The following is a 23,591-nucleotide window of genomic DNA, read 5'->3' as shown; positions in this document are numbered from 1 at the left end:
ATATTATAGTCTATTACTAAAGTATTCTTAAGTAGTATAGATAGACTCTTAGATATTATAAAGATAAGATCTTAAATATTCTAGTTAAAAACTAAGTTATTAGAGTCTTACTCTCTTTAAGATTAGTTATTAAGATCTTAAATAAGTAAAGCTAAGTAATATAGTAAAGAATTAAAAATAGAATTAGACTTACTACTAGAGCTTAATACTAAAGCCCTCTTAGTTATAATAGTATCCTTAGTAATAGCTAGTAGAAGTATATAAGTAAGTAAAGTAAAGGAATTAAGTAGTATAAATATAGTAGTAGATTACTCCTTAGGTAGCCTAGTACTATACTAAATATAAAGGTACTTTAGTTTCTTAAAGGAGTTAATAATAAGAAAAGATATTATAATAAAAGTATAGTAGGGTTAAGAGGAATAGTAAGAGAATAATAAAGCTAGTAAAGTAGTATAAATAAAATAGTAAAGTAGCTAAGGGAAAGAAGAGGTAGAAGTAAATAAAAGTAATATTATTATTATTTAGTATTTAGTTACTAGGTACTAAAAGGCCTTTAGTAATAAAAAGAGTTAAAGTAATATTAGGGTTTATAGAAAAAGTAAGTTCTATAGCTAGTACTAAAGGGTATTTAGAATATACCTAGGATATAAAAGGTAATTTAAAATTTTTTATTTTCTATAAGTATAGGGGTACTATTAAAATATAACTTTAGAAAAATAAAAAGTAGCTATCCCTTTACTTATTAGTTATAAAGGTTAATAAAAGAGATAAAGTAATAACGAGGTTTAAATATAGGACTAATTAGCGTTTTATAGGGGTAAAGCTATAATATCTATATATAAAAACTAAAGTTAAATAAATTTACTAAAAGTAACTAAAAAAAGATACCTATTAAACCTTAGGAGGGTATAATAGGGATTACTAGTATTAGCTAATAATATAATTATAGTATATTATAAAGGGAGGGAGGGGAGGATATAGTGTCTTTACTATAATTAAGCTTACCTAGAATTTTATATATTTCTATAAAGCCTAATAACTTCTAACCTTTATACTAATACTAACTTATAAGCTTTAATACTATAGATATTTATTTTATACTATATATAACTACCTTATATATAAATACTATAGTGATCTTTAATATATTATACTATAAGAATAATTATACCCTAGTAGGGGAGGTCTTACTTATACTATTTAATAATAGAAAAGATCTAAGTATTATATATATTAGTAAGCTACCCCTAAAAGTCTTTTAGGAGTTAGAGGAGCGTAAAACTAAGGGCCTTTAGTACTTTTACTACACTAAACCTAATAAGGACCTTATAAGAGAGACTAGGGTTAGCTTTATTATAATAGAGAAGAGGGTAGAGGAGACTATAATAATAATCCTAAGGAGGAAGGGGTTTAAGTTAATATTTATTATATATACTAATATATATTACTTTATTAAGTATATTAAGTATAGCTACTTAGCTATAGTAGCTTTAGGCGTTAGTAAGGAGACTAAAAAGTAGCTATACTAATAAATCCTAGATATTAATAAGGTAGTTAAGGAGAGGGATCTAGGTATTATAGAGAGGGAGTTTAAATATATAGTATAGGGTAAGTAAAATAAGGTATAGATAACTATACTACTAGTATTCCTCTAGCTAAAGTTAATTATCTAGTAGTAATAGTATTATAGATAGTTTTTAAATAAGGCTATAACTATAACTATAGGGATAGTAAAAGGAGGTTATAGTTAGTAGTAATATAGATATTATAAAGAAGGGATATAGTAGGAGTAGCTATAAAGGGTAGAAATAGTAAAAGATAGTAGAGGATAGTATAGAAATTAAAAGGTTATATCTTTTCTTTAGTAGGTATATAGTACTATTATATACTCTTAGTATCTAGTATTTATAATATATTATATATATACTAGCTATACTAAATATACTAAATGTAAGTATAAGCCTATAGTTACCTAGTTAGTATTTTTTCTTAAAAAAAATCTATAAATATACTATAATAATAATAAAAAAAAAGTTAATAAAGGCTAAGGCTATAAAAGGATAATCTATATAGAACTATTAAAGGAGGTAGAGGTATTCTAGTTAGTATAGAGGTTAGCTAAGTAGCGCAAGAAGATAATTAAATAAAAAGAATAGTAGATAGCTATAAGAACTTAGTTAAATATAAGATAACTTCTAATAAATCCTAAAGGACTATTAGAAGAAAGAGTAGTCTATCCTAAGAACTATAAGGGAAGAGGAAAGGAATAAGAATAGTATAGTAAAGAAGAATTAAAATTATAATAAGAATTAAGGGATATAGTATAAGGAGGTATAGGATAAATAGTTAGTAAATTATACTAAGAGAGAGGACTTTAGTATCTAGTTTAGGACTTATAGGTCTACTTATTAGGGTTATATATAGGTTTTAATATATAGTAATAAGTCTAAGAGTTATTCTAGTTAAAGAAGAAGAGGCCTTCTTCTTAAATAGGGGAGAGATGTAGTAGAGAAACTAAGAGAAGTATAAATAGTTAAAGAACTATTAGGCTTAGGGATAGTATAGGAAAAAGAGGCCCTATAGAAACTAGCTAAATAGTATTTAGCTATAAAATAAGAACTATAATATATACTCCTTTTAATATTTCTATATCTACCTACTACATTAAGCACCTATTCCTAATAGAGAATTAGTAACAAATTACTCTACTACACTATTTACGCTAAATATTATATATCTAGTATCTTATACTACTATTATTTAATAGTATACACCTACGTTATAAAGTATACTAGACAATAAAGTATACACCTACGTTATATATTATAAAAATCTAAAGAATTATTATTTTTAGTTTAAAGTATATATACTTATTATGATAAAATATAATTATACACTCTATATTACTATATAAGTATAGAGTAGTCTATAAGTTACTAGCGTTAGGTTCGTTAGAGCCGTAATCGAATCGTGTTTTCTTCTCTTTGCCTTCCTTGTTGTTGCTATCCTTCTCATCTGCCCGCTTACGTTTCTCGCGCCGTTCATCAAAAATACCATCTCGCTTTGGCCAGAAGCGATGCTGCGCAACCTCCTTGTCTGCAATCTCGGCTTCAGTAATTTCCCGCTCCTCCCTCTGTACGTCAGTCAACCCTGGAGGAAGACACTGAAGATCTAGAGGCTCATCGTCGAGCCTAAAGAACACACGCTGGACGAATCTTGTCCGATTGCGCCGACGTGGCATACCTTGACGCAGAACAGACGATGAGCCACTGCTATTAAATGGGAAGTAGCCTCCCAGAACATGTTGGTCCTGTTTATCATCAACTTCGAGCATTTGCCATCGTTCATCTTCTAAGAGTGTGGTCAGCTCACTTCTGCCCCAGTCCTCGTAAATGTCATGAGGGACATTTGCAGTCAATTTCCTAAGGTTTCTGAACTGAGAAGCATAGCGGGCCCAGAAGCGTCTCCAGCCAATCATTTCGCGGTGCATGAGAGCTGTCTCCGCAGGGGTTGGGCGCTTCGCTGCGCGAAGCCAGCCGGACACGCCAGGAACGTCGGCAGGGTATTGTATCGTGAGTTCGTCGACCATGGAAGCAATGGGTGTAAAGTTAAAGACGGCTTGGGTTGGGAGCAACACTTCTTGCTTGTTCTCGTTGTCACCTATGAAGGTTTTGTAGTCGCCAAAGTACAGACTACCATCGAGGCCAGACGAAGGACACACATTTGTACGGTCACCGATGGAGATTCGGATCGGGATGCTGAGGCTTCGCAAGGTTGATATCATGGTCTTGATGCGTGAAAGCACATCTTGCTTTGGTAGAAACATTCGGTTTGGCTCCAAGTTTGCTGGGAAGACGTCACACATCATGTTTTCCCAGGTGAGTATTGGCTTCCAGTCACACTTGTCTGCTAGCCATCGCAGTGCGTCCTGCACCTCTGGCTTGGAGCTAGGGTCACTGAGCGCTTGGTCGTTGTTTTGCTGTGTTGTTTGTCCAAAGTGATGTCGCCGTTGGGTGACATTGACGAGGTGAAACGGGTGAAGTATGATGTTCTGGAGGTCTCGGATGGGCCTTATGTTGATGTTTGGATACTTTTTGGAGATTGTCTGAAGGCTTTGGAGCAGGTCCTCGAACGACGCTCCCACGCCCTGCACAACATGGTTTCCGAGCATCATGTGGTCGCGCCCGCATGCATCGAACGTCTTGTCACCGAAAGCCTCCTCTTCATCACGATGGTGGTGTCCTTGGGTTATCCTGTAAGGGATAGGGCCGATGACGTCGCGATCACGACGGTCCTCCATCCAAGAGTAGAGGCCTATTTCAACGTCTTTGATACGCGACCAGGCTGTCGCGTCGGTGGAGAAGAGTGATCGGTAAGGGGCGTAGTCGTGTACCCTCAGCTTCGTCATGGTCTCTGGACAGTACTTTTGCACGCCATCCACGAGGCAGCAAACACGCTGATGAACTTCCCACTCGTTCCAGGTGCTAGATGAAGGTTAGTAGTTTATCATTGGTGACATGGTGACGGGATGCATCTTACTGGAATCCCGAATACCGCTCTCGTATCGCCAGCGTCTTCAGTTTGGTGCATATGGGGAAGATGGCGTTTGCGACAGAACCTCCATCGCGCCGTCTTGATATCCTAAAGCTCTGCTTGAAGCGATAGTCCTGATAGGAGTAACTGTACTCGATTCGAGAGTGGGCAGTATAGTCGGCCCAGTTGGCGACCTCGAGCTCCTCGAGACGTGCAAACAGCTTGTGGCACGCAGCAGCCATCATCTTCCACGTCCAAGTCTCTTCCGGTGTCCAGACAAAGTCCTTGATGGCGGAGATGTCCAAGCTGGTCAGGCAAGGTAGATTCTCTTCTATCCACTTGAAGTCGTCTATGCTCGCCCAGTGCGACATGGCCAGCTTGTGCACGTGTCGGCGATTCCCATCGTTGATGCTCTCCTTGAAGCTTGTCCAGCGCATGCTCCCCAGACTCCGGTACTTCCAGTCGCCCAGCCTGATGTCGCGCACATCGTTGAGTTGTATGGGATACCTGTACAACAGCTGGTTCACGGTCACGCTGCTCGCCATGCCTTTGCAAAGCCGCTTTAAGCTCCACGCAGCATCGCGATCGAGATAGTCCATGACACACTTGAAGATGTCGTCGGGCAGTTTGAGCAGCATGCTGTTCTGGGCCACGGCGACGGTGGGCTTGGGCAGAAGGGCCGTGTCGGAAGCGACAGGGCTACATTCGCGACTCGAGGCAAAGTCGGGCATGTCGTGCGAGAGGTAGTCGCGCATGTCGTTGAGGCCGACAGTCATCAGGTAGCGAGCGTAACTCATGGGGGAGAGGGCCGAATGGCAGGCTGGGGCGCGGCAAGTATACCAGGACGGGCGCCTAGGCAACCGTTGGCGTGGATTGGAGGAGCGATGGGGCGCATGTATCGGTGTTTGTATCAGCAGCTAGGCACGGGCATGCACGGTGGAGAGAAGAGAGAGAAATGCGGAGACGACGAGGCAATCACGTAAACGGTGCGAGTGCGAGTGCGGCGGCGTGGCTGGACCTGGTAGCGGCGATGCCATGCCATGGGGGTGCGGAGCGGGCCCGGAGGTAACGATGCCGCCGCCGCTGTCGCCAAGACAGGCCCGCGCGCGCTGGCGCTTTGTGGCTTGCAGTCTTTCTCTCTCTCACACACACACGTCTGTCGCAACACCTCCGGCCCGCCCCCCCAAAGCCCCGTGCGAAGCCTCTTGCCCGCTCCGCAGCCCGGCGCGCCTTCCCACCATGGCCGACGCTCAGGTCTTCGAAGAGACCTTCACCATCACCTCGGTCAACAACGAAAAATACGACCGCGTCTCCCGTCTCCACGGCACGTCGACCGACAGCCAAATCACAATGTCCCTCGACTTCAACCACGAGCTGTTTCCCGTCGAGGTTGGCCAGACAATAAGCCTGGTCCTGGCCACGACGCTGGCCCTCGACGGCAGCGCAAAGGGCGACAACGATTCCATGTGGAGGAGCGTTGGCAAGCAGGGCGTCACCACACTGGCCGACATGTACGACTACGTCTGCTACGGCAAGAACTACCGCATGGAGGGTGGCGACGGCGATGTCATGTGAGTGTGTCCCTTCGCGCAGGGCGAGTCGGCCGTGTCGAGGCTAATGGTCCGCGACAGAAAATACTTTGCCAGTTTCGGCGGCCTGCTGCTCTACATGGAGGGCCCTCACAGGAAGCTTAGCGGCCTCAAGATCGACGACATCTACATGCTCATCAAGCACTCGTAATACACGCCGCGTTTTGTCGTCTCCGGAGCATAACAAAAAGTAAGCATACAACAGGCGTCATGGCAGCATGTGCAGTGGTTGTGGTATCATCTGGCCTAAATTCTCGCTATGGCGTCTGGATACCCCCAATCGACTCGTTGGCCCCACTCGCACCTCTTGCGACAGACCACCTCCACCTTGTCGCTTTCCCTCTTACAGTGTAGGAAACTCGAGCTTCCTGTGCAGCCGACTCACAATCTCAATGTAGTCTCTTTCCTTCTCGGTCGTGAGAATGCCGTGTCGTATCAGAAAGTCTAGCACGACCAACGCGCAGTTGGGCTTGAACTCTCCCTTCCTCATAGCTTCTTGTACCTCGTCCACACCCCACAGGTAGAACTCTTCGACTTCGTCGTCGCCGGGCTTTGGTATCGTCTCTTCGGGAAGTTCGAGATCGTAAACGTATTGAACCTCGGGCTGCATCAACTTGGTCTCGCCTCCTGCTCTCTCGTCTCGAATGTACCAGTATGTGACTGTGCCGCTCGCTTTTGCCTTTGACCGAACCAACTCTTCCGGAAGCGAAGCTTCTTCTCCACACTCTCTCACAAGACTCTCAAACGGAGACTCTCCCGATGCGATGCCGCCCGCCACCGCATTGTCTAGCATGCCACCGTACGTCTGCTTGGTACGAGCCCGTCTTGGTGTCCAGATTTTCAGCTCCCCATCCTTTCTCGTGAATGCTGTGAGATGCACCCCATACGTGACTACGCCAAACAGGCAACTGGCGCTCCTTTCCACATTGAAGAGTAATTCTTTGCCAAGTCCATACACGGCGTACAGTTCTCCCCGCCATTTGTCCAGCACTTTGAAGTGACCCGTCTGTCGCATAGCCAACAGCGTCGTTTCTACCGCCTTCGATCGCTCATCCGCGTTGGAACCGCCGGCGAGGTAAAGGATGCGAGCGTCATCGTCAATCTCCCAGCTGGGCACTCCCCGAAACACCTCGACGACCGAAGGGAGCATGTAACCCAGCGCATAGTTGTAACCTGACAAACGCAGCTGGTAGTAAGTGTTTACCGACGCGAGATATGTCTCCGAATTTACGTCGGGATACGGGAATCCATCGCATTGGTTGACGAGATCGAGGTTTGTGAGAGACATTGTGGGTGGGCGATGTCGCGTATGTTGAGTTCCTGTGTGACAGATGGTGCGTGTTCGGCGAGCTGCGTCATCTGCTTACTTGCCTCCAAACAGGTGGGGGCGGGGTGCTGAATCGGCACCGACCATCTCGAGCTTCCTCCTTAATCCATAAGTAGCAACATTCCTTACTGTCCATGGATTATAGGCTGATCCAAGTCGCCTCACGTGTATGTTAGACACAATTCCATGATTGCATTTGACCTTACAAAATAGGTGATATCCTCAGTTGAGGCAGCCTAGAGCTAGCAATGTCCAACAAATTTTAAACAATGCTCCGTTCACGCTATACCATCCCCAGACCACCCGTATCAGTCAATCTCTTCTCACATTGACGCGACAAACAATATGGAGCAGTTTTCAAGTCCAAGCGTCACTCTCATTGTACCCAAACAACACGTCAAGACCGTAAAACAAGCGCTCGAACGGGTCGGTCAGCTTGACCGGAGCAGAAAAATCACTCCCGAGTCACGGAACAAGGAAGGAAAGGCGGTGCCTGGTAGTCCCATTATATCCAAAGATAATGAAGATTGCGGCCAGTTGGACCAGTCGCTAGCAGCCACTCCGGAGGAGACACTCGTAGCCACACAGGAACCGTCAAGCTCCACACAGCAGACAAAGTTACCAGAGCTTCTTATCGATGCGACCGGCAGTACGTGTATGCCTTCAAATTATCTCCCAGTTGGGATTCAACTCGAAGACCAGAACATAACCTCTTCAAGTTCGAGACCCTCGGCCAAGATCTCTCGTGATGGCAACGACCACAGACCCTATCCTCTGCAATCTCATGTCACAAGAGGGGGTTACATCGAATCAGCTTATGCGAACTCTGGGGCAAAATCATCGGCGAGGGGCAAGCAGCAACGCATGTGTATCCCTACAACTATCCCTTATCCCCTACAGATGGATGGATCAGCCAGAACCCCAGATGCCAACGAGGTCAGTGACCTGAAGCTTAGAGTTTTGCAAAACCTGGCTCTGAGCGAGCTGTTTCATAGCATCTCAATTTCACACGCCGCCCCCGTCGAGACCTTGGCCCTGAGACGAGCGCACCGGAACCCTGTTCACAAAGCTTTGGAGACAGCTCTGATTTCCTTCCTAGACCTGTCGCCTTCATCACATTCACATACAGTTGAAGGTCTCGTCTCTGCTTTTCCAGAGGGGTATTCTGTTTACAGTCCAATGCTTCTCCTCCCACACAATGCCTTTTCCTCCTCGCCATGGAAGAGCCTCATTGCTAGACATCCAGTACACTCGGGCGCGATGGCATCGATATGGCAGTGTATGGCAGAAGCAGTAGGCGCAACACATGTCGCCATGAACTCTCCCATACCACTCTCAACCACGACGACGTCAGTACTATCAGCCCACACAACTGATAGAGAAAACATACTTCGTAGCCCACTCAACCTTACCCCTCTATACGGAGACTTTGGGGCTACACCAACATCGCAGACAATCTCTACGCCCACAGCAAACGATTTTGCTGATGCTTTATGGGTAACTGCTCGACAGAACGGTATATGGCAAGTCTGGGCTCCGCTCTACACCATGTTCAGCCGCGGCAACATCCGTGAGAAGACGCGAATCTTGAATCTGCCTACCGTCACCACTGGTCCTGACGCTGCATCGGCGGCTGTTGATCTCTATGCTGGAATCGGTTACTTTGCCTTCTCGTACAGGAAGAGTAGTGAAGGCTTGGCAAAAGGCATCAAGCAAGTCTTGTGCTGGGAGCTCAATCCATGGAGCGTCGAAGGACTACGAAGAGGTGCAGAGATGAATGGATGGACATGCCGAGTGCTCAAACAAGAAGACATCTTTCGCCTACGACGAATGGGCCAAGTGGACAACTTAAAGCTTGAAGAAGCAGACTTTATAGTCCTCCAAACTACCAACGAGGCTGCTGACCTGGACTACCCGTTACTCCGATTGCCAAGGTACCCGGTCCGGCATGTCAACCTGGGCTTATTGCCTTCTTCCAAACTATCCTGGCGTATTGCGGTCGCTATGCTAGATACGAAGCAACGAGGATGGATCCATGTGCACGAAAATGTCAATGTCAAAGATGTTGAGAGCATGCAGAACGACGTAGAAAAGAAATTCCAAGAGTTAGTGTCCACACTTGACAGCATACGTGGGGAAAAGGTCTGTGTGGCTCATGTAGAGAGGGTGAAAATGTATGCCCCGGGCGTTGTGCATTGTGTATTTGACGTATGCGTGGGCTGACGAGCGAAGCTAAGATCATTCTTTGCAATACTGTCTCTAATAGAGAGACGTGAGCGTCTACATTGCTCCATCGCAAGTCAAATGTTATTGTGTTCATGCTTGTAGCTAGCTCACCACGAAGGGGATCATGTTTAAAGCAATGCAACGCACATGCTGTTTTCGACTCTTGTTTTTCATGATAGACAGTGTATTAGAGAAGGGTAGAAATCTCGAGATAAATGGTCGTTCTATTGTTGGTATCATCCTTTCCGCGTTCCCCTTGGCCGCACTCCAAACCGCTTGCCCTGCTCCAATAAGGCTATTTCGCCAGTTCTTGCCACAGCGAAAGACCACCCAGATTGTCGACACGAAGGTCGTACCTCGCTCGGAAAACGCTCAAACGCCCGCTCAAACGCAGCAAAGCTTACAAAAAACATAATTGAAAGTTATAATACATACATGATGAAAGTTGAGGCCATGAAGACCGTAAACAGTGTGCAAAGCCAGGTACTAAGCTCACTCTACCTCTGTTAACCATCTGCGAATACCCTCCTTCAGGGAAGAGTCATTCTCGGTCTTTGGGTGGGCATCTTTTGCCGTCTTCCTCAGGTCACCGTCTTTGGAAGATTGTCTTCCCCTTCGCTCGGCGGCCACTTCTTTGACGACAATCTCTAGCGCTTCGAATAGCACACTCTTGCAGTCCACATGCGGCACTTCAACATGTGGTATTGTATCCGATTCCGCCCTGGTATCGCGCCGGCCCCTCCTGCTGCTTGATCGCGACGACTGGGCAGAATTGACACGAGTCACTTCACCGGACTGCGCTAGTACGCGATCTACGCCATCGATGAGCGTAGAGTCGAAGTCCATGATGGTTTCGGTAACGAACTTTTCAGCAAGATGCACTTCAGTCATCATTGGAGCTGCGGCGCCGGAGGTGTACGGATTACCATACCGCGAGTGGGCGGGTGCCACACCAGTGACACCTGGTGTCATAGCCGAAGATTGATACGTAGGCGTGGGGATGAGCTTCACGAGACGCCGCAAGCTGATGCGTTTGATCGAGAAGTTGCTTGTGTCGGCAATGAGAGCAGAACATATATCCATCCAACGCTCAAGCGGACCCGACTCTAGGCTCGGCGTAGTCACGATATTCAGAGGCGTAGGCTCAGCGCTCATCGCTCGCTTAATGTCGCGTTCCAGCTCGCGATAAGGCTTTATAGCCTGCACAGCGAAGTCAGGGTGGAATTGGCTCAGCCATCCTGCCACATTGACGGGCTGCTCTGGCTCACAGTGGGGCGTCGATAAAATGGAGGACTCGCCGAAGCTGGAGCCTGGTTGACTTGACGCTGACCCGAACCCTCCCAGCAGTGGAGACTGGAGAGGAGAGTCAAAGTCGGGCAGTGGAAGGTCGACGTCGATGACGCCATCCTTTTCATTGACAGACAACTTCAAGTGACTCTCGTAGGTCTTCTGACGCTCCGGGATTGGCCTGGCAGCGGACGCAGGAACGCCAGGACAGCCAGCGTTGGAGTACATCTCTGGAGATGCTTTCTCGCCTGGTTCTTGTGGGAGCGGAGAATCGACAGCATCGCTCTCAAAGACGCGGTCCATGGACAGCTCTTGAACCATCTGTTCGAGCTGCGACCGGGGGCGCTCTTGCCCACGGTATCCCACGCCGTCATCTGTCGTCTGGAAGTATTCACTCTGGTCGGTTGAAGATGAACGTCGGCCGCTCCAGAAGTTCATAAAGCCACTCCAGCGGCTAGTGTTACTGGAGTCGTTACTAGCAAGGCTGGTCTGACCGGTGCCACTCCTTTGCAGAGTGCTAATCAGGTTCGTTGAGGCCAGACTATCACTACTTTCAGGTCTTCGGTCGGGCATGGTGCCAGACGACTTTGTTCTAGGGAACGTAAAGTGAGCGACAGGCATCGCATCTTGTGGATTGGCTGTTGAGGTAGTAGCCGTGCTACCTGTTGCGATCGGGCCTTCTGACATTGATGGGACCACTAAAGTGGTGCGAACTGAATGTGCAGAGGAACGCCGAGAATGTCCAATCGGACGAAGAGGCTCTTGTGTCTCAATCAAGACCGATTCGGACCGCTCGTCTGCGACTTGCGTAGGGGGCTGATGAACGCTCTGGAGTTTGGGTGGCTGCAAAAGGATGTTGGTCATACTCTGCTTGCCCCGCGGCCCTCGTTTGATCTGTCGCCGTAGGGACGGCTGCCTCGAAGGCGGCATGTTGGTCGGAGGTGATTGCGAATAGGCACGAAGGGAAGCTGAAGTGCCAGGGCGCGCACAGGTACTTTCACCCATGGCAGATGCGTTGGCTGGCAAGAAGGCAGCGAGCAGAAAGATGAGTCTCCGTGCCGCCATCTTGTCTGGTGAGACAATGACGGTACGGTTAGGGATTGTTAAAATCTCACCGGCAGTTGCCTTTTGCTGTTCGCGATGACGCTTGCGGTGCCACTTGGGCCCCAAGACATTGAGCCACTGGGTGTGATTTCCGAGGAAGGCAGTCAGTAGATTGAAGAAGAAGAAGTTCTGTTCACGTCGACCTGCCCAGCGACCGAGCCATCTGGCCTCTTCGCGCCAGACACCCCACTTGCCTTGACCTGTCATGACGCGGGGGATCCTCATGCCACTCACGACGCGATTGCCAGTCAGCTCTGCCGCATTTTGTATTTCCTTGTCCATCATGAGGGCATTGGGCTGCAGTCTCAGGGCTCGCCGGCTGGCGTGCAGGGAGGTGTCGCGAAGGCTAGCCCGCGAAGGCTGGTTCCGCTGGTGGTGGGCAGTAGGCGTAGGCATGCCTTCTGGCGACCTCGGTGCCTTGAATTGTGCCAATATCCTCTCCTGTACCACATGCTGGAGGCTACTGAGGGCACGCATAATGACATCCCAGTGTTGTCCCACGACATCAACACGGTCATCGACATCACTGCATAGCGACGAGGATAGAAGGGAATCGACGCCGAGGTTGGAGTCGATGAAGGCCCACCCTGCGCGTCGTTCAGAGTCGAGCGAGGAACCGAGCGAGTCGTGCCCAGGAGCAGATGTAGACAGATGCACGGGCGTCCTGGTGTTGGCGCTCCGGGATGAGGGTCTCGCAGTGGGGGAGGTGTTTGATATGGGAAGATGGAGGATAATGGTAATGGCATACATGGGGCTCTTGCGCACATGCGAAGGATATGGCGGCTTGGGGGCGCCCGGCTTGGTGCTTGTTGCTGGGAAGGGGAAGCCATTGCCCTTTGGCAGTGAGCTCTGCGGGGTGGGCGTGCGGTCATGGTGTTCCTCGTCGGGTACGGTGACGGAGAACATGCGCGTGATGAAGATGGTACGCCGCCTGGGCTCTTTGGGCATGCTCTCGCTCGAGTCGGCGCGGGGCAGGTCGGAAGGAAGGTTGGCGGGCGTGAAGGATTTGGCGAGATGGCTTCTCCTGCGAAGGCCCTCGGCGCGACCAAGAGAGCTGGTCGCGTCCTGGACGCTGGAGCTCAGCAGCGACGCGTCGGCTGGCCTTGTGTCGAGTGGCACAATGTGTATCTTGTTGGAGTTGCCGCGGTAGTTCATGGCCAGGTTGCCGAACATGCAGTCGAGGCAGATGTTGGCCAGGTCGGTCGACTCCTTGGCGCGTGCCTGGGCTTTGGCCTGGACCTGGGCGTGCTCGTCGATGTTGGGCATGGAGGATATGGAGCTGCCGCGGGTGCGTATGCGCGTAAAGCCCCCGACTGTGGGCGAGCGCGGTGGCGCCGCGGGCTCGGTGACGAGCGACGATGTGCGGGCGTGCAGGCCGCCCGGCGCGGGCCCTGGCGTACTGGCGTTGGTAGCATTACTGGCGGCGCCGAATGCTCGCGAGCGGACAGTGGGCGCCGTCGGGGCGTCGGGGCGGGGCGGGGCAGGCTTCGAGTCGAAGAGGATGGTCTTGGGCATGGCGGGCGTCTCGTCCTGGGCGATGATGATGCGGCAGTCGCGCGGGTAGTCGAGGTCGATCTCCGGCAGGGGCCCGTCATGGCCGCTGCCGGGCGTCAAGGGCGCGGCGTGCAGCGGATAGGGCTGGCCGTCGGGGTGGTAGAGGGTGCTGTACTCGGGATACAGCAGATGGCGCGTGTGGCTCTCCTCCGTCGCCGAGTCGAGCACCGTCGGCAGCGGCGGCGCGTGGGCGGCGCTGCTGCCCTTGCGGCTGCTAAACAGGTGTCCGATCATGTCCGGCAGTGGGCGCATCCCTCCATGGAAGCGCGCCCGTCGTCGTCGTCTTAGCAGTGGGCTCGAGTGGCGTCGTGGATGTCGTGGGCTCGAGCAGTGCGACGTGCTGGTTGACCCATGGCCGTCAGCGGGCGCCTGTTGTTGCTGCTGCTGCGAGGGCGGGGGGCTCTACGTGGGGTAGCAGAGAGACGCTGTCTTGCGGGTGGGTGAAGGCGGCGGGCAACACGGGGGGGAGCGGATGGGGTGAAGAAGGGTAATGGCGTCACACGGTGCCTTTTGTGCACGGCAGCAGTCGCAAGACGAGCCTCGGAAAGCGGCGTGTCTTGGACAGCAGGCGGTGTGGATACAAGAGAGACAGAGAGAGAGCGAGAGAGAGAAAGAGCAAGCGTGTCGCGTGGTGTTGGTGAGGGGAGCGCGCCGCAATGCAGTGGATTCGCTGCTAGTGTCTGGCTTTAGTCGACGCCGGTTGTTGCTTAGTTATAGAAGGGCGGTGAGACGAGTCCCGACCATCGTGAACAAGATCGCCCGACGACGCACATCACCCCTCGGCCATGTCTCCACCCAAGAATTCTCGTCGTCACACGTCCGACAAGTGGGACCACGACGGCCTCTGTCCACACGGCCATACGCCTCGCCGTCGACAGCGCGCCAGTGTCCTCTGTCCGTCGTCGTGCCATGCGTCCCGCCGTCAGTCACCAACGGCTACGCCTGCACATCTCCCGGGGTACCCCAGACCATGATATGCATGTCTTTCCAAACCGTCCTGGTGTGATCCTCAGCTTCTCGTTGACAGGCTGACGCGCCCCAACCCGCACTTTCGATATCAACAAGTTGCTCGCTGTCGGTCCACTTCCGCGGGTGCCTATCAGCCCAGACGGAAGCCTCTTGCCTCGCTCTTCCATTGGAACAAGCACACTGCCCAGCAAACAGTAAAACACCACCAGCACAGCCATTGCTGCGTCACTCAATGGATACTTATCGCCGGTGGGTAACCATGTCAGCTCATGTCCAAGTCTGTTGGCCAGAGTTCAGCCACTAAAACACGTCTTGATCGTACCCTCCACAGTCTGCCTATACACTCCATGGTGATAATAACCCAGGACAATCAGCGGTGTGGCGGCTACCAAGCCACGAACAGCACTCTGCTGGTTCCCTTTGTTTGCGCGTTAAACGCTCGGTATCACTTCGTTGCAACAAGATGCACCAGTCTCTCCTAGATCGCCTCACTATCCATCACTCTGCACCAAAGACACGCTGCACGATTGTCATCCGATACCGGACAAATCCCCCAGCAGTACAAGGGCATTCGGACTCTCGCCTCAGCTTTACCCTGTAGACACCAGGACGTGTCGATCCCTTCCTCCCAGGCCACATGGCGCATGGTCCAGTATCTACCATTACATTGCCCTTCTAATTCATCCTTCCCTAATCTGCCTGCTCTTCACTGGTCCAATCACCATGTCCACTTCACCTGGGGCAAAAGCACTGGGCAAGATCGAACCGCCATTACCGGGTGATGATCTTTCCAATCTTCAGCATGTTTACCTCTCCACAACACTGCTGCCACGCCGAGTTTGTAAACTGTCAAACCACGCCGGAATTACTATTTTGAAACACAAATAAACTACAAAGAAATTGAGAATGAATCGCCCACATCAGATCCAATCGTCACTCTAGTCAAAAAGTCCCAAGTCTGTCCTGCTTCAACGAGACCATTCCACCAAAACCACCTCGCATTCCGTCAATAGTAACCCTGCGGTATGTGCCTGCCTAGTACATGCCTCTCAACGTAGCGATGCTTCCAGTTACCCACTGTCCTATAGTCACTCTCACATCCCCTCACAAAACATCTCTCATGTCTAACGTCTGTTGCATGGTACGCCATGTCATCGTGCCTCAGACACCGATTGCACTGCTCGCATTCGACTGGAAACTCTTGTCGGTGATGCTGTAGCTTGAGACCATCTGGGAACCATTCAAGACAGTTGGTGCATTGCTCGCGATCGAGATTTGCCTGGGCTGAGATGGAGTAAGTTCCAGACGACGGATTCGCTGAATATTGCACAGATACGATGGAATACGTGTTGCTGAATCTATCCAAAACATGGACAAGAGGTTTTGCGAGCTCGTTGGGGTGAGAGCTGGATCCGTATGCACTGCTGTGTATCCCGTAATGCACGAGAGCGTGGTGGGCACTGCGAGCATTTGTCGAGTCACTACTGTAGTTGTATTCGTCGTTCCCATGTCTAGTGTAACGGTGTTGCGTGCATCGACTTCCGGGACCTCTGATCCATCTTCTGCATATCGTGCAGGCCGGCATGTTGAGTCAATCTGAGATGTGGAGAGGCTAGGATGAATCAAAAAGTAGTTTGGGGGCGCCGAACTAGCATATTATACCTCATGTCAGGACGCAACGAAACACACCAGGCTGCATAATTGCTCCCCCTGATGGCTTGCATCGTTCACCGGATGGTAGCGACCCAGTCGCAGACCACGCGGTGCTAAAGAGCCAATGAAAGAGTAAGAAGTCATATCTTCTATGAAAAAATTCCAGACATGCCGAAGAGTGCATTCACCGGTCTGCCGAGCAATGTAAATCAGACAGTGTGGCTGCTGATTCTTGGAGTTCAGCCTTGTGGAGAACGTCCAGGTGTGATTGACGTAGAGTCAGAGGAGCATGCCAGATCATACAGTAGCTGCGTAAGTGAAGCCCTGCAAGGAGTATCTTTTGTAGTTTTTCGAGAAGGTTAGCACATGCGAGAGTGATGTCTCATACTTGCGTCAACAGCCGCAGACCTTTTGTAGAGATTCGAGGTTGATATGACAAAAACTACTCATCAAGCGCGTCTCGTTGATTTGTAGTGCAAGTTGTTAGCCTTGCATGATAAAACCAGCGAGTGTGTAACAAGGACAATTCCTCGCGTGGTGGAGCGGGGTTAAACGACGATGTCCGGAAGTGACCAGGAGCTGGAAGTCGCGCTAGTGGGGAGTTCCTTGGCACTCCACGAATTTCAGTACAAGCTCCAGCGTCGCGATCAACTCTTGCAACCCCGCGTAAAAACACAGACAATACCGAAGCTCGCTGAAGCCTCTGCTATCACCCTCTTGTCCGCAACTTGATCCTCACCAAATCGCAAGAATGAGGTTAACGACAGACCTGATCAACAACTCCCTTTCTTTCATCAACTGTCTCACGGAGCGTGAACTCGATCTGCGAGGTGCGTTGAAAAGGACAGATACTGCACTTGAGAGCTGAGTTGATATCAATATCGTTACTTATAGGTCACAAGATTTCCGCCATCGAAAACATGGGCGCAGCAAGGGTTAGTTGACCAAGCCACCTGACGTGCATCGCCATATTGACAAAGTTGCAGGACAACGACGCCATAGATCTTACCGACAACGACATTGCACAGCTCGGCAACTTCCCCCTCCAGCCTCGTCTCCGCACTCTCTTCCTCGCGCAAAACCGCATCTCCCACATCCAACCGAACCTCTCCTCGAGCATACCCAATCTGCGAACACTGGTCCTCACCAAGAACAAAATCGCAGAGCTGGCGGACTTGGATCCGCTAGCGGGATTCAAGCATCTCGTGTATCTTTCACTCATGGGCAATCCCGTCACGCGCAAAGAGGTACGTAACAAGCCTCTTGAACCACGATACTTGGAGCCTAATTGTGCAAGCACACTTGAGCCCGAGGAGTAGAGATGATGTAGGATGAGCCACTAGTTGCGGTTTGGCCGGCTCGAAATCGCATGACAATAGACCGTAGTGTGGACCATGCTAACACGAAGTAGAACTACCGGTACTGGGTTATCTGGCGCTGCCCCACTGTGCGATTCCTGGATTTTGTCAAGGTGCGCGATGCTGAGCGGAAGACGGCCAAGGAGCTATTCGGAACTGCAGAGGAGCCAACCGAGCTTGCAAACCAGGTATGTCCTGTACACTGCTGTTACCAATGCTCGAATACTGATTCAGCCAGATCTCCAACAACAAGTCGAAAGGTTTTGTCGTCCCTACAATCACAAACGGTGCCGACTCAGGCAAAGAGCGCATCTACACTGATGAGGAGAAGAAGCGCATGCGCGCTGCCATCCTCAACGCCAGCAGTCTGGCGGAAATGGCAAAGCTTGAGAAGGACTTTGCTGAGGGACGGATACCAGCACACGTCCTCCAAGGCGGGGAACCGATGGAGACATAGCGACTATACCATGAGAATGTGGACAATGACGGAAACATGTAAAGCAGGCAGACAGTGCAGCTCGCGACTATGCATAACCCCACGCCTACAAGAAACAAGGAGACGCATGACCATTGCGATGCACAAAGAGGCTTGGTTCGCACCGCGCATGGCCCTGAAAGAGCGAAGGCAGAGTGGAGTGTCCACGGCAAGACACAGTGACGCTATCACAGGCAAGGAGGCGTATGTAGTAAAGCACTCGAGCTTAAAGTAGATTGATCTGTATGAAGTAAAAACAGACCGTTTTGCGCTAGGAGGCTTTCCCCACCCATGGTATCGTAGTAATACAATCAGAACGCCGTGATGCCATGTATCATCATAAGTCGACCTTTTTCCATGCTGCCATCTGGACCAGACATGGAGTTGTCTTCTCCGTGCTACCATCCCCTTCCTCTACCACCGCGTCCGCCTCTCCCACCACCTTGGTGGCCTTGCTGGAAGCCTCCGCCTTGTTGACCACCAGGTCCGCCACCGAAACCACCCATGCCCTGGCCAGCCATCTGCATGAATGATGCAAAGTCCATCTGGCTGGGATCCATGCCCTGCGCCATCATTTCCTGCATCATCATCTGCATCTGCTGTTCATTCATGCCTCCAGGTGCCATGACATTACCGCCGCCTGCAGGCCCTGTTGGCGGCGCACCGCCTGGTCCGCCGTTGCCCTGTGGACCAGCACCCATACCAGGCATACCCGGCATGGGTCCACCGCCCATCATGGCCTGCATCTGCGCCATGTCGTTCTTCTGACTCTGCAGCGTGTTGGCCATGTTGACTTGCCTCTGCCGGTACAACTCCCAGGTAAACTCATCGAAGCCGTAGTTGAAGTAATCCGACTGGTCTTCGCCTGGTCGGCGCCAGATCTTTTGCTCTTCAGCCAGATCTGCATCAATGTCCACGCTGAGAATCTCCTTGCCTTGAGGGGGATAGACGGGGTTGCCGTTGACGTCGATGGTAGAGGTGCGTTGCGCGGGGAAGGCAGTGCCTGAAAGGGCTGCGGCTGACAGCTGGGGCACAGTGCCGCCGGTGGTGGGAACAGTTTTGGGGGCTGCCTGTTGCGAGGGTGTGGTGGACGAGGCAGGTGGGGCTTCAATCTTTATCGCTTTGCTTTCTTGGGATGCTTGCGTGCTAGATGGAGTTGTCAGCGTGAATCTCCGTTTGAAGCTTGACTGAAGCTTACCCTGTAGGCTTGGGGGGTGCTGGCGCCTTCTCGATGATGATGTCGATATCCTAGAGCTGTGTCAGAATAACAGCCAGCTTGTTGCAGGCTTCCAGTGCAGCATACCGAATCGCTTTCGTCCTCATCGCCCGACTCTTCATCCATTGGCTCGTCACCGCTGGAGACATTCTCCTCTTTCTTCGCATCCTTGTTCTGCTGCGCGGTTGTCTCATCGCCGTAGAGATCATCGTCAGATTCGTCTGCCATTTTGTCGTTCTCTTCGGTCCACTAGTCACAGGGCGCGTCCCTGGCAATTGAGAGCTTCTGGGGGATTACACTGTATCCAGCTCTCGCGAGTGCGGGTCTGGAAGAGGCAGCGTGTTCAATTTCCAGCGTTTCTCTCTGATGATTGTCGTTATTGAGAGTGAAATAGTGTAAATAAGTCGTGTCTTCAACGCCTCCTGTAGTCACGCCTCTACTAACGACCTTGAGCTTCTTTGAGTTGCTGGACGAGGGAACGATTAGCCGAGTAGAATGGACGCGTTGAGGCCCGTGCTTGTTGCTGGCGCGCAGCCAAACAGACGCAGACGGTCCTTGTCCACCTGTAGAAGCAACCTCCGCACCTCTAACCACGCGCATTTCCACAGTCGTTTATTCGTGATTCTGTCAACCATCCTTGCGGGCTTTGTTACAAACAAGCGCTTTCAGTCGTTGCGACTTTGTTCTCGTGAATCTTTTGCGAGCGACGACATAGACACAGCAAAGCTGCCCAAGACGACCAGGGACGTTCGCACAAGATGGCCGGCTTTGGGCGCTCAAACTCGCTGAGCATCAATACTGGCGGCGGCGGCTTGTTGTATGTATTCACACATCCTCGGCTGACAGCTCCTACTCGACAGCTACGAGTGCTGCTGCCGTGCTTGATGCGCGCGTCGCAGCTTTTGCTGGGCATGGCTACATGTTGGGTGCAGTAGACTGACTCTTGCAGTGGAAACAGCGCCAACCAAGGCCAGCAGGCAAGCCAGCCTCAGAGCAGTGGAGGGCTCTTTGGGTCTGCCCAGCAACCACAGCAAGCACAGTCTGGATCGCTCTTCGGCGGCCAAACCCAGACTTCCCAACCTTCTAGCGGCGGCCTCTTTGGCAATCTAAACAAGCCCGCGACGACAGCCCCGGCAAGCGGAGGGCTCTTTGGCTCGTCTACAGCGCAATCAACACAGCCGCAGAGCGGAGGCCTGTTCGGCGGCGCCTTGGGCGGAAACACACAAAACCAGACACAAAACACTGCCCAGTCCGGCGGGCTGTTTGGAGGCGCCCAGTCGAAGCCATCGCTATTGTAGGGGACGAAGACTCTTGGTAGTGACACACGGCTAACTGCATTCTCTAGCGCCTCTTCAACACAACAGACGACCACACCCTCTTTATTCGGAAACAATACATCCACTCAGCAAAACCAAACATCAACCCCGTCGCTCTTCGGGTCCACCCAACAGCAAGCCCAGCCGCAGCAGCAAAACAGCCTGTTCGGCGGCACCAGTACACAAAACAGGTCGAATACACTCGGTGGCTCTACGCTGGGAGGGCCCCAGATGAGCTCCAACGCACAGCCAGTTCAGATGACCCTCGACTCAATACGGGGGACCACGCGTTTCAACGATCTGCACCCCGAAATACAAAGCCTCATCCAGCAGTTTGACGAGGGCATCCAGCGCAAGGTCAACTACTGCAACCAGATCCGTGAGGCTCTTCCCGGCAGTGAGAGCGACATTTCCACCATTGCGCCCGACGTAGCATACATCGAGACGATCCTCTCCACCGTCGAAGTCGGCCTGGACAACGATTCTGCCAACATTGCACACCTCAAGAGTCTTGTCAAGAAGGACGCCGACGATGCGACTCTCAGCTTCCGTGCCATCGAGAACCAACGACTACCAGCACAGTTCCACTACCGCAATAATGCGAACCTTACTGCCTCGAGCGCAAAGGCCCCTGCGACAAGCGCCATGGACGATGATGACTCGACCAAGCCTGTCGACCTCATGGGCTACTTCAATCGCCGTACCGACGAACTCGGCAGTACTCTGGACGTGTACCAGCGCCAGATCCGTGAGATTGAGGCGCACCTACGGACGATGGAGGCTGGCACAATGGAGAAGGCTCAGCAACTGACTGGCAGCCGAAGTGCGCCACGCGATCAGCGCCGCGAGCTGGTCGAGGCTCTCAAGGCCATTGAGGGGGCTATCCTCGATTCAGCCAAGAAGGTGGGCAAGGTACGGGACGATGTGACGAAACAGACGTTAGGAAGCGTGGGTGCCGCCCTGCTCTGAGGTACATGGCCTCAACGATGGCTTACTTGTGTTCAAGTAGCATCAAGTATGTGGGTGGCCCACCTTGTATGATATGGCTAGGGTGTAACAAGTTTCTGTGCGAGGTTGTATACATGTAGACATTGGACGGACGAGCAAAAGCGTTAGATACCCATCAAATCTGGAGTGTCCTTCCACGTTCGTGGTTAAAGTTCTCTATTTTCAAGGCCTGTCCAGACAGCTTGACACGCGCCAAACTTTGATGCTTCGCATCTGCAGCCAAAGCGGAAACCCATCACGAAATGCTTTGTCACGGCATAGGTTAGTCAAGTATTCCAAATGCTGAGTAAACTCCACCTTCGGAACGTGTGCCCCACCAAATCGGAACCAAGAGGAGCTATGACGTCCCCGTCTCAGTATAGTTGCGCGCTTTCAATGACAGCTATATAGCCGCGACGTTTGCTTGCGTAGTTCCAAGCTGTTGTTCCATGTTCTCTTGTACATTGCGACTCAGGGCATTTTCGAAACGTTCTTCTATTGCTCTACGACACACACGACCTTTTATCGTAACATTAAGCCGTGCAGCCATGGACAAAGCGCCTCAACAAGAGAGCAAGGACGGGAAGGGATCAATTACTGATTGGGTAAGTAGGGTTCATGGGTGGGAAAGTGTCGCAGAACCAGCACCAGCATACTGATCGCGACAACAGGTCAAACCCGGTGACAAGAGTGGCGAATTCAAGCGCCAAACTTCTGTCTTCAGGAACTGGATTCAAAACAAACCTGGTGCTGAGTTTCCGCCCGAGAAAGGTCGTTACCATCTCTATGTTTCGTACGCGTGTCCCTGGGCCCACCGCACACTCATCGTCCGTCACCTAAAAGGTCTCGAAGATGTCATCTCTTACACCAGTGTACACTGGCACATGGCGGAGAAGGGATGGAGATTTGCAACCCCCGATGAACAGGCTCCGGGCAACACAACACCAGACCCGATCCACGATGGATACACGCACCTGCGTGACATCTACTTTGAGCAGAACCCAGACTACGAGGGTCGGTTCACCGTACCGACACTGTACGACAAGAAAGCCAAGAAGATTGTCAGCAACGAGAGTGCCGAGATCATAAGGATGTTGTACACCGAGTTTGACGACATCATCGAGGAGAAATACAAGAAGGTGGATCTGTTTCCCAAGGACCTTCAAAAGGATATCGAAGCAATGAATGACTGGGTCTACAATGACGTAAACAACGGCGTTTACAAGTCAGGATTCGCTACGTATGCTACCCTATACCGCTGATCCGACATTGACTGTACCGTACTAATGTTGGCACAGTACCGAAGAGGCCTATACAAAGGCTGTAACGCAGCTTTTCAAGTCCCTTGATCGCCTGGAAGAGTCGTTGTCCAAGTCTTCGACACCATACCTTCTTTCAAGCCCACATGTAACCGAGGCCGATGTCCGCCTCTTCACAACTATCATTCGCTTCGATCCTGTCTACGTCCAGCACTTCAAGTGCAATATTCGCGATATTCGGTCGGGATACCCTCTTCTACACAAGTGGATGCGTCACTTGTACTGGGTATGTCTCTGTATTTTTCATATTCTTCTCCAAATATGCCTGCACGTTGTGTATGTGTGACTGCTTGTGCTAATATGACTGGAACAGGACTATCCCGCTTTCAAAGAGACGACCAACTTTGAACACATCAAGAAACACTACACCAAGAGCCATGGGCAGATCAACAGATTCCAGATCACACCTATTGGTCCATTGCCGGATATTCTAGGGAAAGAGGATGAAGTGCCTAGCGTGAAGGCTATGATGAAGCAATAGTGGCCAGTGGAAACACAATGCACATGATTTGACGTCTCGTACCAAATTCGAGGTCTTTGGGTCGTTTACCCGATGAGACCCAGGTCAAGGGTATGTGTGCTTCGCTGTGCCAATCAAAGTGTAGATCAGAGGCATACGAGTGATTGACAAGCCAACAAATTCGACCAATAATAGTAATATTTGACTGTTTGAGAACA

The 23,591-nt window shown here is 50.6% G+C and overlaps 8 protein-coding genes across 8 annotated transcripts; 4 read left to right on the top strand and 4 right to left on the bottom strand.

The window, feature by feature from the left end:
* Window positions 1-2,926: 2,926 nt before the first annotated feature.
* On the bottom strand, window positions 2,927-5,330 carry ACET3X_002603 (uncharacterized protein; the record flags this gene model as incomplete). Its single annotated transcript, XM_069449363.1, has 3 exons — window positions 2,927-3,324; window positions 3,373-4,484; window positions 4,540-5,330. The coding sequence occupies 3 exons, from the start codon at window positions 5,328-5,330 to the stop codon at window positions 2,927-2,929; spliced, it is 2,301 nt and encodes a 766-aa protein (XP_069309150.1).
* Window positions 5,331-5,772: 442 nt separating this feature from the next.
* Window positions 5,773-6,273, top strand: ACET3X_002602 (uncharacterized protein; the record flags this gene model as incomplete). Its single annotated transcript, XM_069449362.1, has 2 exons — window positions 5,773-6,104; window positions 6,165-6,273. The coding sequence occupies 2 exons, from the start codon at window positions 5,773-5,775 to the stop codon at window positions 6,271-6,273; spliced, it is 441 nt and encodes a 146-aa protein (XP_069309149.1).
* A 192-nt stretch (window positions 6,274-6,465) lies between these two features.
* On the bottom strand, window positions 6,466-7,410 carry ACET3X_002601 (uncharacterized protein; the record flags this gene model as incomplete). The annotated part of the gene is made up of 1 exon (XM_069449361.1): window positions 6,466-7,410. The coding sequence occupies one exon, from the start codon at window positions 7,408-7,410 to the stop codon at window positions 6,466-6,468; it is 945 nt and encodes a 314-aa protein (XP_069309148.1).
* Window positions 7,411-10,167: 2,757 nt separating this feature from the next.
* ACET3X_002600 (uncharacterized protein) lies at window positions 10,168-13,854 on the bottom strand (the record flags this gene model as incomplete). Its single annotated transcript, XM_069449360.1, has 1 exon — window positions 10,168-13,854. One exon carries the CDS (start codon window positions 13,852-13,854, stop codon window positions 10,168-10,170), a length of 3,687 nt encoding a protein of 1,228 aa, XP_069309147.1.
* Window positions 13,855-16,993: 3,139 nt separating this feature from the next.
* Window positions 16,994-18,057, top strand: ACET3X_002599 (uncharacterized protein; the record flags this gene model as incomplete). Its single annotated transcript, XM_069449359.1, has 5 exons — window positions 16,994-17,072; window positions 17,137-17,177; window positions 17,229-17,489; window positions 17,654-17,788; window positions 17,839-18,057. 5 exons carry the CDS (start codon window positions 16,994-16,996, stop codon window positions 18,055-18,057), a joined length of 735 nt encoding a protein of 244 aa, XP_069309146.1.
* A 416-nt stretch (window positions 18,058-18,473) lies between these two features.
* On the bottom strand, window positions 18,474-19,519 carry ACET3X_002598 (uncharacterized protein; the record flags this gene model as incomplete). Its single annotated transcript, XM_069449358.1, has 3 exons — window positions 18,474-19,221; window positions 19,274-19,323; window positions 19,379-19,519. The coding sequence occupies 3 exons, from the start codon at window positions 19,517-19,519 to the stop codon at window positions 18,474-18,476; spliced, it is 939 nt and encodes a 312-aa protein (XP_069309145.1).
* Window positions 19,520-19,874: 355 nt separating this feature from the next.
* ACET3X_002597 (uncharacterized protein) lies at window positions 19,875-21,753 on the top strand. Its single transcript, XM_069449357.1, has 3 exons — window positions 19,875-20,108; window positions 20,241-20,585; window positions 20,637-21,753. The coding sequence occupies exons 1-3, from the start codon at window positions 20,050-20,052 to the stop codon at window positions 21,574-21,576; spliced, it is 1,344 nt and encodes a 447-aa protein (XP_069309144.1). The 5' UTR covers window positions 19,875-20,049; the 3' UTR covers window positions 21,577-21,753.
* Window positions 21,754-22,005: 252 nt separating this feature from the next.
* On the top strand, window positions 22,006-23,556 carry ACET3X_002596 (uncharacterized protein). Its single transcript, XM_069449356.1, has 4 exons — window positions 22,006-22,199; window positions 22,266-22,834; window positions 22,893-23,139; window positions 23,227-23,556. Exons 1-4 carry the CDS (start codon window positions 22,044-22,046, stop codon window positions 23,392-23,394), a joined length of 1,140 nt encoding a protein of 379 aa, XP_069309143.1. The 5' UTR covers window positions 22,006-22,043; the 3' UTR covers window positions 23,395-23,556.
* Window positions 23,557-23,591: the final 35 nt, after the last annotated feature.

Source organism: Alternaria dauci, chromosome 2, assembly GCF_042100115.1.
Source record: "Alternaria dauci strain A2016 chromosome 2, whole genome shotgun sequence".
Classification (NCBI taxonomy): Eukaryota; Fungi; Ascomycota; class Dothideomycetes; order Pleosporales; family Pleosporaceae; genus Alternaria; species Alternaria dauci.
This window is presented reverse-complemented; position numbering and strand designations above follow the sequence as displayed.